The sequence below is a fragment of the Pseudophryne corroboree genome, chromosome 4 (assembly GCF_028390025.1).
Source record: "Pseudophryne corroboree isolate aPseCor3 chromosome 4, aPseCor3.hap2, whole genome shotgun sequence".
NCBI classification, from domain to species: domain Eukaryota; kingdom Metazoa; phylum Chordata; class Amphibia; order Anura; family Myobatrachidae; genus Pseudophryne; species Pseudophryne corroboree.
In genome coordinates, this window is record NC_086447.1 from 842660655 (window position 1) to 842680217 (window position 19563).

At 44.8% G+C, this 19563-nt stretch overlaps 1 protein-coding gene across 1 annotated transcript in view; it reads right to left on the minus strand.

The window, feature by feature from the left end:
- Positions 1 to 17711, minus strand: part of CHGB (chromogranin B) — a 56064-nt gene extending 38353 nt beyond the window's left edge. The window contains exons 1-2 of the mRNA XM_063918601.1: positions 17390 to 17711; positions 3061 to 3104 (exon numbers count right to left, since the gene is read on the minus strand). Of these exons, the coding sequence (XP_063774671.1) occupies positions 3061 to 3104; positions 17390 to 17438 (93 nt within the window). The 5' untranslated portion in view covers positions 17439 to 17711. The remainder of the gene's footprint in view (positions 1 to 3060; positions 3105 to 17389) is intronic.
- Positions 17712 to 19563: the final 1852 nt, after the last annotated feature.

Consider the following 19563-nt stretch of genomic DNA (forward strand, 5'->3'; position numbering starts at 1 on the left):
ATAATTTGCTTTAACAAAGTTAAAATAAATAACAAATCAGTTTCCTAGTTGTGCAGTTCGGCTCATGTTATCAAGAGATAAAAAGGAAATTAATATATTGCATCCTGGCATATGCTGTTAACCATATTTACTTAGGGATATTGCACATATTATAAATGGACATTACACCTCAGGATATACTGTCTATGTTTCCAGGCAGACAATACATTGTCTGTGTCTGTTTACTCAGAAGCTGGAATATCCTCATGCAAAGGTAACGATTAGACTGTGTAGGATGGATAATAGCTCTGTGCAAACAATGATATATTTTAGGAGGTATGAATGGGGAATCTGTACAATGTGGCATATTGTGACAGGTTCTCTCACACACGAAGGTATAAGCTTCAATCAGCTTCAAATGCAGACATAGTAACATTGTCGTAGGATAACCATCAGATCCACAGGGGCTGCCTGGTCATTTTTGTCCCTAGCGTTAAATGAGCAATAATAGGCACGTAGTATGTCATCAGTAACTGACATGCCTACAATAATGGGCTATTACAGGAAAAGCGAGCTGCCTGCCCTGTCTTCTTGTATAATAATAATAATAATAATAATAATAATAATAATAATGATGATAATAATCATCATGTTTACAACTGTTATATCTCTGGAAGCTGTAGGATTGGGGGGGGGGGTTATTTACTGGATGACTGTTAGTTTGATCACATCAACAGAGATGTCCACTTGGGACACATATTTTGACAGTAAACCCCCTTCCCTGTAAATAGCAGAACAAAAGGAATCCGATGTCTGTGCCCATGACCAGGGCTGTAACTAGGTGTGTGCGGAGGGGGCACTGCACATAGCGCTGCATGGTAGGGGGCACTGTTGGCGGCACTTGTCAATTATCTGTTTTAATTACTTTCATTTGCAGCTTCCCCCCTTTTTGAAGCTCAGCATTTCCTGGACGCCCCTGTCTTCTTCCCTGGCCCCTTCTGTCGTTAATACCTATACAACATTCATGAACTCAACTTGAGATCTCTTTGTTATTTAGTTATACTGTCCTTTATTACATTTCAAGATGCTGACATACCTGGGATTCAAACCTATTGCATATGGCACTGCAGTCAGACAATCTGTTCATTGAGCTATCTGCCCTTGCATAGAAAGCTAGATAATTCTAAGCTATAGAATTCTCACTATTTGTAGCTTACCTTGTACTTTGTGAAAAAAAATGATCCACATTACAGATCTATGTAGTGTGTGGCTGCAATAGATTGGATGTGTGGCTGCACACTACATAGATCTGCTCAATTACAATGCTGATTATTTTTTTCTACAAAGTACCAGTAGCTTCATATAGTGTTCCTAGTTTTTATGTAGGATCAAATAGCTTAATGAGTAGGGTGTTTGGTTAGAATTCAAAAGGTTATGGCAGTATATTAAAATGTGTTATTCAATAAAGGGTCTTTTAACTGAATAACAGCAAGCTCTCAAGTTAAGTGCATGAATGTGGTATAAAGATGATTTGTGCCCAAATCCATTTACTTGCAGTGGTCTATAAATATGTGTGTATAAATTTTGGGGGGGCGGGGGCCAAATTCTCTCTCTGACACAGGGCACCAAAAAGTCTAGCTACGGTTCTGCCTATGACATTCAGGTTGTACACTTCACATACCCCCATACCTCCCAACATAACCCTCTCCAGGAGGGGCAGAATGCTCTGCTCCTGGGCTTCCCTCTTAATTTATGATTGTCATCACCTGTGCTGAAACACCTTTCTTATCCATTAACCTGTACAAAACAGGTGCTGCAACTATAAATTAAGAGAAAAGTCCAGGAGCAGAGCATTGTGTCCCTCCTGGAGAGGGTCATGTTGGGAGGTATGCCTACCCCTGTCGCCTCTAAAAGGGTGATTCTTCTGCCACTGAAGCTAATTTAGAAATCCTGCAGATACAGCATTAAAGTTACAGAGTTTACAACTGAAAGCCTTAATCAGACTGCTGAGTATTACACATGGTGATCACGGGCCAATATGTACTCTGGACCAAGGACAAACCACTAAATGCCTGGAATGTTGGGCTTCAAGTCCCCTGCCATCTGCAACATTTTGTACTAGGGGCGGGGATGTTCACCAAACAGCAGGTGCCCCAACAGTGGCGTAAGTTCGTCCAAGACGCCCGGAGGCAAGATAAATATTGGTGCCCCCCTATTTCCTATATTAAGATAAATATATGTGTGTGTGTGTGTGTGTGTGTGTGTGTGTTTGTATGGAGTGTTCTGAAAAAAATGTATATACTGTATTTATACAATTAATTGTCTTTTATTTAGAATCACACATTTCTTAGCAGTCATACCCAGGATTACAACCCATGACCTGTTACACTAACAGCAGACACTTTACTGATGGAGTTATTTGCTCCTGTACAGGAAGCATGAGAATTCTAAGTATATGACGTTACGTGTAATTGTCAGAGAAGTATCTTCATATAGTTAAAATTCTCATATTTCCGATACAGGAGCAAACAGCTTCATTAGTATTGTGTCTGCTTCCAGTGTAATAGGTTGTGGTTTCTAATCCTGTAATCCTGGGTATGAGACTTGTAAAATGTGTATATTCAGTATAATAAAGAGGGTGTGATTTGTAAGGTGCAGGGACCAGTGAGGAAGTCGGCCACTGAAAAGACAGCGGCAGCTATCAATTAACTTAATTCAACGGTGTCACAGAATGAGAGAAGAGGTGCCCCCCTTCAGAGCAGGAGCCCGGCGGCAGATGACTCCGTTGCCTCCCAGAGTTCTGCCTCTGTGCCCCAAGCATCTGAACCTCTTCTATTCTGATATATGTGGGGATGGGGTTTAATTTAAGCATGTATTTAGGTAAATACTGAGTTGAGCAATCACATACGTGCAATATACCAACCGTGCACTAATTGTAACACATAATGAAGACAAACTCCAAGTGTCAGCCCTCATATGTAAAAAGCAAGGGCTGCCTTTGCAGCTGCCCACAGAAACCTTTTACCAGTGATTAACATAACAACAATAAGACAAACACTAGAAAGGTTTTAATAAACTTACCATTTCTTCCGGCCGTACTCCTTTATCATATGGAGCAGCAGTAACTATATTAGGGCGAGAAAAAAAGACAATTTAGTAATGCATTATATCATTTATTATTCTATCACATTACACATCCCATCTCTAAAATATTCATAACTTGAATAATTGCCTTTTTTGATGGTATCATTTTTTATTTTTATAACTAGCTCTGGAATCAGGAAGAGAGCAGCAAAATCATTTTACTAACAAATGAAATGCATTTCACAAGACTTGCCCAGAGTACTGAAGCTACCATAAAACTTGTATCAACTTAGATTGACTTGTTCCTTTATTCCATATAAAGGAGGCACTGATTATAATCATCTTTTGTTTATAAAGCACCAACGTAGTATGGTTGGTGAAGATGGCCTTTTTTAATCAATGTAACTTTAGCCCATATTATGGATATTTAAATTTTTGTAGTAGAATTTGAGATTGATTACAGCCTTAAGATAATTTGGAAACATTTAAATCTCGGAAAATGCAAGTTTGTTTTCTGGACAATTTAAATACCATGATGACACAACAGCAGCAGAATAAGAATATTAAAATTTCCACAGCTGCTCACCTTCATCTGTTTTATATGTATGTAGGGTAAGTGGCCTGCCAGCAATTATTCACACTACATTGGGCAACATCTGTGCACTTATCCATGACCAGTCATGTAGTTGTAATGAGAACATTGGTAATGTGAATGCACAGCCCTTAGACCTGACCGACTAGATGTTACATAATCCGGCAGCTGGGATCATTCCTGTTTTTTATTCCAACAAATCCTGACATACCCATTTTCACTGCACTCCTTGGTGTAATGTTATGTAATGGGCAGATATTTTATTTTTATATTTCCTTCTTTCAGCCTTCAGTTACATATATTTAGGGATATATTTTTTTTTCCTGGGAATGGAACCAGAAATCGCCATACAAACAGAATTTCATCTCTTGAAAGTATTAAGTACTTTTCGCTGTAAATATGGTAAACATGTATATGTTGATCTTCCCTTATAATCTTACTGACGGCATAGCTGATAATTTCTAACAATTTAGTCTCAGAATGACAGACTCAAATAACACTTTTTAGCAATGAAAATCACAATTATTTATTAAACAACAAAACATAAAAACATTCTAAATGCATAATTTGCTGGTTACCAAGTAGGACCAAAATAGACAAAAATTGGGTAGAGTCCCAGTAATCCTTCCCATCCCCCCTCTGCCCTAACAATGGTTTCTTCTGAGCATTTGCAGTCTGGTACATGTACCCGTTAAGCATGGGTTTCTGGGGGGGGGGGGGGGGGGGGCACTGAAGTAGGAGCAACCGGACATGCTCTGGTGTCCGGATGACACGTCGACCTTAATTAGGTCGGCAGTCAATAGGTTGACCACTACTAGTTGATATGCATCAGGTCAACATGGACAAAATGTTGGCATGGTCCTTAGGTCAACAAGTCAAAGGTCAACATTGCTTATGGTTGACAGGTGACAACGGTCAACACAGCTTTTTTGGAGAGATTCTTTTTTTTAACCTTTTCTTACTTTACCATCCACATGGACTACGATTAGGAATAGTAACCTGTAGCAGGTACACTAATTGGGGTTCCCTGTACTCTTATGAAGAAAACGACACACAAAAAATGGGTGGGGGAGGGGGGGATTGGCTTCGACCTTTTTTGTGTTGACCATTTTTTCATGTCGATCATTTCCTGTTAACCTCTTCTCCCGGTCGACCTTTTCCTGTGCCGACCGTTTCTCCCAGTCAACCTTTTCCTGTGTAAACCTCTTGACCATGTTGACCTTTCACATGGAGACTTTTTCTTATTGTCGACCTTTGCCGTGTTGACCAATAGTGGTCGATCTAATTAGGGTCAACCCTGCAATCCATACCCATATGCTCCATAGCAGCTCCACTCCCACCATAGTTCCACCATAGCACCCCACGCAAACATTGGGGAAGGTTACCAGTCTGATGGTTCTGTGGCTACTTTTTTTTCTGTATGGCCATGGCGGCCTGTTTACTGCCTTATGCTAATGCAAGTATCCACATGTGTATGTCAAGTGTCCATGTGCTTGCATGCAGAAGTCCAAACCGCCCACAGTTTTTTCCATCCACAGCCACAGCCATAATTATTAGTACTGGGTCTTGCACCCACTCCAACTATCTGATACAGGCGTCACATCTCCATCCTCACTCTACGATCAAGCACGGACATCGACGAAAACCCGCAGGACACTACCATGACACTCACAGGAGATGGATCAGTACCATGTTGCCCAAATACCACCCAGAAATTCACGGAAAGAGTGGTCTGTCCGTCCACACTTGCAACCTCTGTCTGTGTACGTATGCATGGTGTAGCGCAGATACAGTAGCTGAACGCTTTCTACGGCACATGCACAGTTTGCAGATATCTGCCAAATCCATCAGCATCTACGTTGGTGACTAACTAGGAATCAGGCCCATTACATTCATTTTTACTGCAGAGAAATGAATACGAGCACCCCCACCAATAACAATGATTGCAAATATACACTAGATAAAGACCTCTAACGCATAAAAAAAGCTATGTACAAAAAAATGCAATTTTAAATGATCTTCAGAAACTAAATGAGAATGTTCATCTGTTCAGTGAGTTTCGGTCGCCCCGACGCTGCTGCTGCCCTTTATGCAGAGACATGTCGCTGGAATTATTAAACTACAGCTGCTATGGGATTATTTCATCTGGATTAAAAATAAATGAGCGTTGCGTTCTAACACTGAACACTTTGATAATAATGACTTCTGTATCCGACCAGCACACACAATTAATGAGCAATCTAGACATTATCAGCACCGTAGTCAAATCTAGTATCAGCTGTAAATGATGTATTCCAGCTCTCTAACGTGGCATTTCTTGCTCTACCCTATATGTTACCAATTATATGGTTGTCAAGGAAACTATTTATTTATTGGAATCTTTTAAAACCTTTCCCCCATCTTGCAAATGTGAACTTTATACAGAACTCTAGAACCTTACAGTTCTAAGAATGAATACTGCTTTTGTTATTTCTACTGTTGTGTTATCTCACCCCCCCCGCATACAGTACACACTCCATAAGGCTTTTTCAACAGTTTGGAACTAAAATCTGCTACCATACATTCTTCATATATGCCTAGGATACATTTAACATAAATGTATAAAGGTGGCGTTACATGGGAGGTTTTCCAGATTAAGTGCATATGATACAGTAATACCCCTTTCACATCTCCAATGCCGGTTCCCACCCGGGAATTGGAAACGGGTCCTTCCCAGGTGGTATCTGGCATTGGAGCCTCTCCTACCCCTCTCGCTGGCTTCCAGGCCCAGCAATATGCCGGGTCGGTTGCCATAGCGGCAGGGGGCAGAGCCGGCGGCGGGGGTGGAGGCGGCGCTGGGAGATGAGCTCATCACTGCACCGCCTCTCCCTATCTAGTAAACGGTCCCGTGTCGCATTGACCTGGGAATCCATTTATGCAGACACTGACCAGGTATTCAACCCGGGAATAACACGGCTTATAACCCTGGTTGAATTACCGGGTCAGGCGACCCGGGAATTCGGACTTGGCGCTTTCACACCACACACTGACCCATGTTGACCCGGCAATATGCCGGGTCGATACCGGGTTATTTGTGCGGTGTGAAAGGGTAAGAGGACCTGCAGAGATTTTAGCAGCATTATTCTCCAGGGGCAAGGCCGCAAATCCGCAAGGCTATGATAACGTGATTCACAGCAAAACATTTCATTACAGTCACAACCTGCCCCGAGGAGTGGGCATAATCTGGGAGGTTGGTTGACGCTCTTGTAAGCTCAGGAGAAATCCCCTAAATCGTATATATAATTGTGAAGGGTTGCCTAGTCTTCTCAATGCAATGGCAGTGGTTCTCACTGTGACGGCGAGGAGGACTCGCTGCTGGGGTAAGTATGGGAGCAGAATGTTGGGAGGGTCAGGATGGAGGTACAACAAGGGATGATTGCCTTTGGGTCAGGGTGGAGCTGCATTAGGGTGTTGGGGGCAAGACAAAGGGCGGGTTGGGCCGTGCTGAGGGCACCAAAACTGTGGTGACCCAACATATACTGGGTCCATTAAAATAGTATATATATATATATATATATATATATATAAAATCAATTTGATATAAAGAAGGCACTCACCAGACTTGTAATGAATTGCAAATAAATCTGTTTATCAAACCTCACATCAGCAGCTTAATCATGGTTGGTCGACGTTTCGGTCCCAAACCGGACCTTTTTCCAGACCAGAATGTACAATAATCCGAATCATTCGGATTATTGTACATTCTGGTCTGGAAAAGGTCCGGTTTGGGACCGAAACGTCGACCAACCATGATTAAGCTGCTGATGTGAGGTTTGATAAACAGATTTATTTGCAATTCATTACAAGTCTGGTGAGTGCCTTCTTTATATCAAATTGATTATATTATGGGACCTTGTGGAAACAAGTCTTCTCCCTGGAATTCAGGCACCCCAGCAGTTGCTATTGGATACACTGTGAGTGCCACTTCAACTTCTCTGTATATATATATACAGAGAAGGGTTGAGTCACATCACAACACTGGGCGGAGTTAGTCAAATGAGTCACAGATCTGGGAAAATCTATAGGAGACTAGGAGCAGAAGCAGATGGTATGGGCATGGCACAGGCAGGGGTGCATACCTCCCAACTTTCTTCAGGCAGACAGGGGTGCATACCTCCTAGCTTTCTTCAGGCAGAAGGAGGGAAACACGTGCGGCAAAAATGGGGCGTGGCCAACGAAAAGGGGGCGTGACTTCCCATTTTCGTCAGTGAGGGGGCATGCCCAGCGCTCTGTGAGCTGCTGGCATGCCCCCAGGGGCGGATTATGAGTCAGGGGGGCCCAGGGCACTTGAGACAGGAAGGCTCTATCTCATTGCTGTGCCTGCTATGGGTTTGGGGGGGTGGCCTAATAGCGGGTTGCGTGGCCACGCCCCCTTATGCTAATTACGGGTGTGTGTTTTTTTTATGGGATATTGGCCCCTTAGCTAGGGGTAAATCCAGAGGGGGTGGTCGCTCCCCCCTACACACCCGCACAGGCAGAAGAAAGCAGGGAGGCTGCTGCCTCCCTGCAACACCACAGACCTGCCAACACGCAGCAGCGTGTGCTGACTGTAGCACAATGCTGCTGCTGCTGCTGCTGCTGGCAGGACGAGGGAGCTTCAGAGCTGGGACAGAGCTACTCCAGCCGGGGGGAGCCCCTAAAACTGTGGGGCCCGTGGTACGTACCCCCTGGGCCCCCCCTTAATCCGGCTCTGCTGCCGGACCCCCCCTTGATCCGTACCCCCTGATGCCCTCTCTCCCTCTGTCTCCACTAAATAGACGCTGTGCGCATGTGCACAGCGTCTATTCACTGCTGCTCTGCTAAGCAGAACAGCGAGTTCAGGAGCTTCCCAACTGCTCCACCCCCCACCGCGGGACACTGCTGCCCGCGGATGGGACAGCAGGACAGACCCAAAAAAATGGGACTGTCCCGCGAAAACCGGGACAGTTGGGAGGTATGGGGGTGTGTGAGGGGGTATGCCGTACAGACAGACGGGCACCGTCTCACTGTGTGCTTGACCCCTCACATCAGCAAACTCAGCAGAGTCTCTCTGGCGCGGAGGAGCGTCACTTTCTGGCACACTCCACGCTTCTTAGCTGCAATTTTGTGGGGCACCTGCCGCTGTGCAGGTTCCGTACTGCCTCTGTTATTTCCAGCCCCGGCAACCCCATCGCTAGCTGCAGCGCTGCTGCCCGCAGTGAGGTGCGCCCAGCTCCTTCACACACTGTAGCTGGCGGCTAGCGCTGCAGAAGTCTGCGCTGCTTGCAGGCTCCGACCCCCTACTCCCTCCAGCCGCAGCGTCTCCTGGGGGCTAACCAGTCACTCCCAGTCTCCCCTTACCACAGTGCCCGGCAGCCACGAGGTCTGCGCCGCGTGCATGCTATGACCCCCTCCTCCCTCCAGCCGCAGCATCTCATGGGGGCTAACCAGTCACTCCCAGTCTCCCCTTACCACAGTGCCCGGCAGCCACCGTGAGGTCTGCGGTGTGTGACTGAGGAGTGGGGGGGGGGGGGGCGGACGAGCAGAGGAAGCAGGACTCCAGCCTGAGAGAGTCAACCATGACAAGTCTCCACCAGCAGAAGATCCCAACAGGTTGGAGTTGAACAGCAGCAGCCAGCAGCAGTGACTCCAGTAAGACACATCTGTCTGTCACCACTGTTTTGTCCCTAATACCAATCTCTCCCATGCCCTGTGTTTTCTGTCATGTCCCTGTCACTCCTGGCCTTGCCCTGTCACCCTTATCCTGGCCCTTTCACCCTTATCCTGGCCCTGTCACCCTTATCCTGGCCCTGTCACCCCTATCCTGGCCCTGTCACCCCTGTGCTTGCCCTGTCAACCCTATCCTGGCCCTGTCAGCCCTGTCCTGGTCCTGCCGCCCCTACCCTGGTCCTGTCGCCCCTATCCTGTCCCTGTCATTTCTGTCCTGGCCCCGTCACCCCTGTCCTGGCCCCTGTCCTTGCCCCGTCACACCTGTCCTGGCCCCTTCACCCCTGTTCTGACCCTGTCACCCCTGTCCTGGCCCCGTCATCCCTGTTCTGACCCTGTCACCCCTGTCCTGGCCCTGTTACTGCATACCCACCAACTACCTTTTTGGCAGGTACAGTACCCCCAGCGCCTCCAGACCCCTCCCCAATGCACCACACCTCTGCACCTTCCCCTCCACCACATGCGGCACTCCTCCCCTCCCCCACACGCTGTGTCTCCAGACCCCCTACACCACTGGCGGCTCCCACTCTGCCGCCCCTCCACCACCCACAGCACCTCCAGACCCCCTCCACCATCCACCCCCATATATGTCTCCCCCCACACCTGCCCCCCTCCACCCACAGCATCTGCAGACACCCTCCTCCATCCACAGTCCCCCCCTCACCCACCCCTCCCCCACCCACGGCACCCCCGCACCTGCCCCTCCACCACCTGCAGTGCCTCCAGACCCCCTTCCCCATCCGCCGCACCACCGGCACCTGCCCCTCCCCCACCAGCGGCGCCTCCGGACCCCTTACCCCACCCCCGGCACCCCCGCCCCTTCCCATCCCACAGCACCTCTGGAACCCTTCACCCATCCGCAATATCCCCGCACCTGCCCCTCCCCCACCCGGGGCACCCCTGCCCCTCCCCCCACCCGCAGTGCCTCCGGACCCCTCCCCCATCTGCAGCCCCCACTTCTCTGCCCCTCCCCCACCCACAACACCTCCTGACCCTTCCCCATCCAGGCCCCCACGCATCCGCCCCCCTCCACCCGCAGCATCTACAGACACCCTCCCCCATCCGCAGTCCCCTCTGCACCTGCTACATTCTGTACATCGTGCCCTGCAGGTTCTGTTCACGCCGTCGCAAGGGGCTGCGCCTCCTTCACCATCGCACGCCCTTTCATTGTGCAATATTTAACCACTAACAAAGGAAAAAGGAATGCAGGTAATACTCCATATAATACAAATATTGAACCCCAGAAAGGCATGCAAGGGTTAAGGGGGCATGCCCCTTGTGACGGTGTGAAGAGCGCCCGTAGGGCGCGATGAAGCACCTAGTATATATATATATATATATATATATATATATAGTACTGTGCAAAAGTTTTAGGCAGGTGTGGAAAATCTGATGCACAGTAAGAATGCTTTCAAAAATAGAAATGTTAAGGTTTTTTTTTTAGCAATTAACAAATTGCAAAGTGAATGAACAAAAAGGAAATCTAATCTGATCAATATTTGGTGTGACCACCTGTTGCCTTCAGAACAGCATCTTGTTCTTTGCGCTTTGTTAATTGATAAAAATAAACTATTAACGCCTCTATTTTGGAAAGCATACTTACTTTGTAGCATTTTTTTCACTCCTGCCTAAAACTTTTGCACAGTATTGTCTATCTATTATTTGTAGGTGACCCATTTCATATAGGGCACCTGTGTGAGAAGTGTTTTAGTAAATTGCTTATCACTATACTATACTGCTCCACTATATGTACATCCTACTAGGATGTAAAGGCAGCAATAGAAGGTAATTGGTATTATATGTATGTGGTAAGGCACTTGTTTTTTCTTTAACTCCATTGCAACCTGTTATATCTAACATGCAGTACCTTTACAGCAGTCGATAAAGGCACCACAGGCCTACCGTTAATGTAGCTGCTGTTGCCCATTGTGCTTTGAGGGTACAGAATATGCTTATCCTTATGCTCACAGGGTAAAATATATTCAAACTTATGCTTACAGGGTACCGTATATGCTTACGGTTGTACTTACAGTGTACAGTGTGTGCTCACCCTTATACTTACAGTGTACAGTATGTGCTCACCCTTACTCTTACAGGGTACAGTATGTGCTCACCCTTACTATTACAGGGTACAGTATGTGCTCAGCCTTATGCTTACAGAGTTCAGTATGTGCTCACCCTTACTTTACAGGGTTCAGTATGTGCTCACCCTTATGCTTACAGGGTACAGTATGTGCTCAGCCTTATGCTTACAGTGTACAGTATGTGCTCACCCTTACTCTTACAGGGTACAGTATGTGCTCACCCTTACTCTTACAGGGTACAGTATGTGCTCAGCCTTATGCTTACAGTGTACAGTATGTGCTCACCCTTACTATTACAGGGTACAGTATGTGCTCAGCCTTATGCTTACAGGGTTCAGTATGTGCTCACCCTTACTTTACAGGGTTCAGTATGTGCTCACCCTTACTCTTACAGGGTACAGTATGTGCTCACCCTTACTCTTACAGGGTACAGTATGTGCTCAGCCTTATGCTTACAGTGTACAGTATGTGCTCACCCTTACTATTACAGGGTACAGTATGTGCTCAGCCTTATGCTTACAGGGTTCAGTATGTGCTCACCCTTACTTTACAGGGTTCAGTATGTGCTCACCCTTATGCTTACAGTGTACAGTGTGTGCTCACCCTTATACTTACAGTGTACAGTATGTGCTCACCCTTACTCTTACAGGGTACAGTATGTGCTCAGCCTTATGCTTACAGGGTTTAGTATGTGCTCACCCTTACTCTTACAGGGTTCAGTATGTGCTCACCCTTATGCTTACAGTGTACAGTGTGTGCTCACTCTTATACTTACAGTGTACAGTATGTGCTCGCCCTTACTATTACAGGGTTTAGTATGTGCTCACCCTTATGCTTACAGTGTACAATGTGTACTCACCCTTATGCTTACAGGGTACAGTATATACTTACAGTGTAAACTATATGCTCACCCTTATGCTTACAGGGTACAGTATGTGCTCACCCTTATGCTTACAGGGTACAGTATGTGCTCACCCTTATGCTTACAGTGTACAATGTGTGCTCACCCTTATGCTTACAGTGTACAGTGTGTGCTCAACCTTATGCTTACAGGCTACAGTATGTGCTCACCCTTGCAGGGTACAGTATGTGCTCACCCTTACTCTTACAGGGTACAGTATGTGCTCACCCGTATGCTTACAGTGTACAGTGTGTGCTCACTCTTATGCTTACAGGCTACAGTATGTGCTCACCCTTACAGGGTACAGTATGTGCTCACCCTTACTCTTACAAGGTACAGTATGTGCTCACCCTTATGCTTACAGTGTACAGTGTGTGCTCACCCTTATGCTTACAGGGTACAGTATATACTTACAGTGTACACTATATGCTCACCCTTATGCTTACAGGGTACAGTATGTGCTCACCCTTATGCTTACAGGGTACAGTATGTGCTCACCCTTATGCTTACAGTGTACAATGTGTGCTCACCCTTATGCTTACAGTGTACAGTGTGTGCTTACCCTTATGCTTACAGGATACAGTATGTGCTCACCCTTATGCTTACAGGGTACAGTATGTGCTCACCCTTATGCTTACAGTGTACAATGTGTGCTCACCCTTATGCTTACAGTGTACAGTGTGTGCTCAACCTTATGCTTACAGGGTACAGTATATACTTACAGTGTAAACTATGTGCTCACCCTTATGCTTACAGTGTACAGTGTGTGCTCACTCTTATGCTTACAGGCTACAGTATGTGCTCACCCTTACAGGGTACAGTATGTGCTCACCCTTACTCTTACAGGGTACAGTATGTGCTCACCCTTATGCTTACAGGGTACAGTATGTGCTCACCCTTACAGGGTACAGTGTGTGTTCACCCTTACTCTTACAGGGTACAGTATGTGCTCACTCTTATGCTTACAGGCTACAGTATGTGCTCACCCTTACAGGGTACAGTATGTGCTCTCCCTTACTCTTACAGGGTACAGTATGTGCTCACCCTTATGCTTACAGTGTACAGTGTGTGCTCACCCTTATGCTTACAGGATACAGTATGTGCCCACCATTATGCTTACAGGGTACAGTATGTGCACACCCTTACAGGGTACAGTGTGTGCTCACACTTACTCTTACAGGGTACAGTATGTGCTCACCCTTATGCTTACAGGGTACAGTATGTGCTCACCCTTACGCTTACAGGGTACAGTATGTGCTCACCCTTACTCTTACAGTGTACAGTGTGTGCTCACCCTTATGCTTACAGGGTACAGTATGTGCTCACCATTACTGGGTAGAGTGTGTGCTCACCCTTACTCTTACATGGTACAGTATGTGCTCACCCTTATGCTTACAGGATACAGTGTGTGCTCACCCTTATGCTTACAGGATACAGTATGTGCTCACCCTTATTCTTACAGGGTACAGTATATACTTACAGTGTACACTATGTGCTCACCCTTATGCTTACAGGGTACAGTATATACTTACAGTGTACACTATGTGCTCACCCTTATGCTTACAGGGTACAGTATATACTTACAGGATACAGTATGTGCTCACCCTTATTCTTACAGGGTACAGTATATACTTACAGTGTACACTATGTGCTCACCCTTATGCTTACAGGGTACAGTATATACTTACAGTGTACACTATGTGCTCACCCTTATGCTTACAGGGTACAGTATATACTTACAGTGTACACTATGTGCTCACCCTTATGCTTACAGGGTACAGTATATACTTACAGGATACAGTATGTGCTCACCCTTATTCTTACAGGGTACAGTATATACTTACAGTGTACACTATGTGCTCACCCTTATGCTTACAGGGTACAGTATATACTTACAGTGTACACTATGTGCTCACCCTTATGCTTACAGGGTACAGTATATACTTACAGTGTACACTATGTGCTCACCCTTATGCTTACAGGGTACAGTATATACTTACAGGATACAGTATGTGCTCAGCCTTATGCTTACAGTGTACAGTATGTGCTCACCCATATGATTACAGAGTACAGTACACTATGTACTTACCCTTATGCTTACAGTGTACACTATATACTTACCCGTATTATTTTTGTTACCTGATACCACCACAGTCAACTAGAAGTGTGCCTAGGCTTGCAGGAGGTGGAAAGATGCCATATATATCCCATTAAAAGTATAGGACAAAAAAACAATCTCTGTCTGATCAAAACTTGTGCAAAATTCTAAAAACCTACCTCTTCTCTGAAGCCTTGTGAACAACCACTTGACTCCATTCTCAATCTAATACCTCAGACTGAGCACATAGGCACGCTGATCTCCCAGATTCCAGCCAGAGGTACATGTGCTGCTTAACTATTCCCCAATACTCACTAGATTGCAAGCTCTCAGGCCTTCACCATATTTAGGGATGTATTTTGCTTTGTGGATTACTGCATATGCATTTTAACACCACCAAATTGGGGTTGGGTATAAAATCCCGATGGATCGTGGTAAGTATTCTAACTTTACCTCTAATCTAAACCCTAACCCACCCCTCCAGCAGCCTAAGCCTAACCTCCCCATATTGTTGCTGCACCAGGTTTCCACTTTTTTTATTTTTATTAATTACATTGTTACATGTTCCTCTGTCTTTAAATGTCTGGGTAAAAACACAACTATTCGAATGCAAACAGTGGCTACAAAATGTGCAACTGTGTTAAAATAAAACCATTGTCTTAAAATAGACCTCAGCAGATGAGCACAGAAAACTAAGCAAATAAATGTAGGATGGTCCATGTGGTATAAACTTATTAGCTTGATAAGAATTTCACCATGCTGGACTCAAGAGCTGTTTATATGTAGTGGATATTGCAACTCAATTCAATACAATTTTAATTAAACATAGCATGAAACATGTAAAAAGTAATAACATATATGTACGCCTACACAGACCTTTCCTGATAGACACATTGGTATGGCATCCAGACAAATCATTCATCATTCAATAACCACTGCACACATTTCAAAATACAGTATTACTCTTTGGAGAGACAGGACGCAATGTGCAAGAGATTTAGAGGTCTATTTACTATGCTTTGAATGGAGATAAAGTGGAAGGAGATAAAGTATCAGTCAATCAGATCTTACTGCCATGTTACAGGCTGGGTTTGAAAAATGACAGTTAGGAGCTGGTTGGTTGATACTTTATCTCTCTCCACTTTATCTCCATCCAAGGCTTAGTAAATAGAGCTCTAATCCTAAGGTCTGTCTATTGCATGCTTGCTTTGTGCCCCATACTCACATTCTTCATTTAATACATGTAATTTAACAAGTAGTAATAAAATGTTTTGCAAAAGGAACAAACTTGAAAATGACTACATTAATCAATCACATTTTATATCAATCTCATAAAAATAAACTGCACTATTCAATACTTGGACAATGAAAAGGCAAAACCTAGGAATAAAACGTATTATGCCAGTCAATCATTCTAGTATGTATAGTAAATAAATATATATATATATATATATATATATATATATCTATCTTATAACTAAGGAATATTGGGTTCACGTTGATGCCACAGGCAATCAGTTAACAAGTAAATGTGTCCACTCATACTGTTCTAAAATGATACAGGTTTAAGTATATATTTGCTATTTCTGTTGATTCTTTTAAAAAGGTGTATCAGGTATAGATTACATTTTTGTAGATTAAAAAACCCAATGGATGTAGTTCTTCCCTTTGGTCACTAGATGTCCCTTAAACTACTTAACAGTGGCAGTCTATAACTATTCATCTTTTACTTACTGTTATGCTATGTACACATTATGCGATCCCATACGATACAATATCGTATGATATTGTATAAGATATCTTATCAGATCGGATCGTGTGTACACACTACAAATGATGTCAAACGATGTCTAGAAACAAAGTCATCACTGGAGTTCTAACGCACACAATATCGCCTCATCAAGACTGCATGCAGTCCGTGGTACGAGGTCGCATGCGACCCGCGGGAGCATGCATCGTACGTCGGATCATGCATACACATTATGCAATATCATTTAGGACTGAACTATATTGTTCAGATTGTGAATGATATTGTATAGTGTGTGTAGACCATTACTCTTTCATACCTTAAAACCAACAGTCATCTCTGCACCACATACAAGAAATAAATCCCTTGACATAATCGACTGACACAAAGATCGAACACTGTTTTTATAAATCAAGCCACATAAATGCAACCTAATATAAAATGTAACTATTGCATAGACGTGGGGGTCATGCTCAACACACGTAGGTGCTATTATATACACATGCACAATGCAAATGATAGGTGACAAAAGTATGTTTAGAAACGTAGTCATTCCCAATACACGTCCACTTTCATTAAACTTATGTAGGGAAAGAGTGCAGTCTTTTTTAGATAAGTGCAGTTCCAGTAAATCCTTTCCATCTCTTTCAGAATAAGCAACAGTTTTCCTGAGCCTGAGTGATGCAGAAGACACTGGGCTGAAATTGCCAGAAAATAGCCTCCTGCTGAATTTGTTATACTGCCTCACTGCAATAACAGCAGCTTTAAACCCTTAATGCTGTAACTTAACAAGGAGCAGCCCTGTTAGAATGTTACAGCATTATACACATGGAGAAAGGGGCTCAGGCACGTATGATGTGTCTGTCTCTGAGCTATGGGCTTCCAGACTCAAACAAGTAAAAAAAAAAAAAAAAACACCCAACATACGTCAAGCTTTCATTAAATACATGTAAACACACATTTATACAATTAATGGTGCCCTGTATGTCCTGCTGACCGGAGCAGAACCCATTATAAGCAGCTGTCCATGGTGCTGAGGAGCTATCCATGGTGCTGATGAGCTGTGCATGGTGCTGAAAGCTGGACGCCCCAGTTGCGTCCTGCTGTCCGTGGTGCTGAACGCCTGTACTCAGTCGGGTCTGCTTTCTATGTCTCCTGCTAATCGCCAGTGGTCACTTACCTTCCATGGTGCCCACCAAAAGGCTCAACAGGAACAAGGTGGGTGGCATCCTTCTCACAAATCCCAGCCCCTGCCCTGTCTAAGTGGAATATACTGGTTCTTTTTTTCCTTTCTTTTAATCGACTTGTGGTAGCTCTTTATCTAGTTCTCTGCCTCCCTATAGAGTGCTGGGAGCTGGAGGTGTTTCAGGGCTGGATCCAGCGCTTGCAATAGCAGCTGCTGCTGAGCTTGGCTGTATTTAAAGGGAAGGTGCAGGCGTGGGAGGCTGGGAGGCTATTCTCCTGCTTGCCACACAGGCAAGCCAGCTATCCCCTATCTTGTTCCAGGAATCTGCGTCACGACGATCCCCCCAAAGAGTCTATTTATGCTGAACTGTTCAGTATTATGAATTATTGATCCTTGTGATGTGTTGTGCCAGAGATGTTAAAGATATGGGCGTGCAATGAGGGATATTGGAAACACCACAACCTATGTTCTTCATATATGTTCCATGCTTTAGGAAATGATTTACTTTCCTAGGAAGAAATTAAATTTTTTTACAGTGATATACATTTTTTGCCTTTATTTTGCATTTCACTGAAAGGAATATCTTAGAATTAACACCAGTTATAATAGTATCTACCTTACTAATAGATGAGTCTTATTTGGTAGATTCATGTAAAAATGTTAAATGTTTTATCCAATTTCAGCATATCCCACAATCAGGGCTCCCTAGTCAATTTTGTCCTCTCTATTTTATAGTAAAATAAAACATAGCAACCTTGCTGGGTACAAACAGATTTCAAATGTAATGGAAAATAATGTAATTTTACATTTTCATTGATTGTCAAAAAGCCTTGATTCTTTAAGTGTTTGGGAAATGGTGCAACAATGTGATAACTAGTAATCCTATTAGAAAAATCTTCATTCTGTAACATTTACAAAGTAAGTGGGACAAAACTGAAACAGCACATATTTAAATCAAGTTACAGTCAAAATGCTTAGCTACTTTACTTTGATTGCAATGTGAAACATAACACAGAAACATAAAATTGACGGAAGATAAGAACCATTTAGGTCATCATGGGGGGGTCATTCCGACCCAATCGCTCGCTGCAGTTTATTGCAGCGCAGCGATCGGGTCGGAACTGCGCATGCGCCGCAGTGCGCCGGCACATGCCAGACGGCCAAAGGCCGTTGTTGCCCAGCAATCGCCTCTGCCTGGTTGACAGGCAGAGGCGGTCGCTGGGTGGGAGGGGGCTGCATGGCGGCGTTAAGCCGCCATTTAGGGGGCGTGGTCCGGCCAACAGAGGCGTGGGCGGGCCATGGCGGCTGCGTGACGTCACATGCAGCTGCTGCAACCCGGACAGTGAAGAAGTTCTCCCGGCCAGCCGCAGGAGCTGCGCTGGCCAGGAGTTACTCCTCAAATGCAAAAGCATTGCCACTGTGCGATGCTTTTGCATTTCTGCAGGGGGGGGGGGGGGGGGGGGCGGCACTGACATGTGGGGTAGACTAGCCCATTGGTGGGCATCCCCCTGCATGTCTGAGTGCCTGATCGTAGCTGTGCTAAATTTAGTACATCTACGATCAACTCGGAATGACCCCCCTAGTCTGCTCCTTTTTTAAACTTATGGCAACCTCACACCCTATTTGATCCTTAGTTCTCTCTAAGGATATCATTGTGGCATTGCTCTACTGCATTAGCCTCTACTACTTCTAATGGGAGGCTATTCCACTTATCCAATTCCCTTTCTCCAAAGTAATTTTTCCTCAAATTTCCTCTAAACCTACCTTCGTCCAGTCTTAGTGCATGTCCTTGTATTCTAATACTTTGAAGAATGTTTCCCTTCTGTCCTGTACCTTCTTAAAACCCTTGTATTTGAAGTTTGACTTGTGTCTCCCTCTACCCTGCTCCAAATGATACATGTTAAGATATTTGTGGGAATCATTTACATAGGTGTGCGCAGACGCAGACGCAGTGGGTGCCGCTCCGGACTTCTCCCTCCACTGCATTATGGTCTATTCCCCCCTTCATCCAGGACATAGATGGCCTATAAGGCAGTCCAAGTGAGCAGTCTTATGTCTCAGAGCAAAGGGTGGAGGAGGTAGTCCCGTTACCCAGCAGAGGGGAAGTCCGAAGCGGCACCTCCATGTCGGCATCTGTGCACGTCTATGATCTTTTATCAATAATCGCA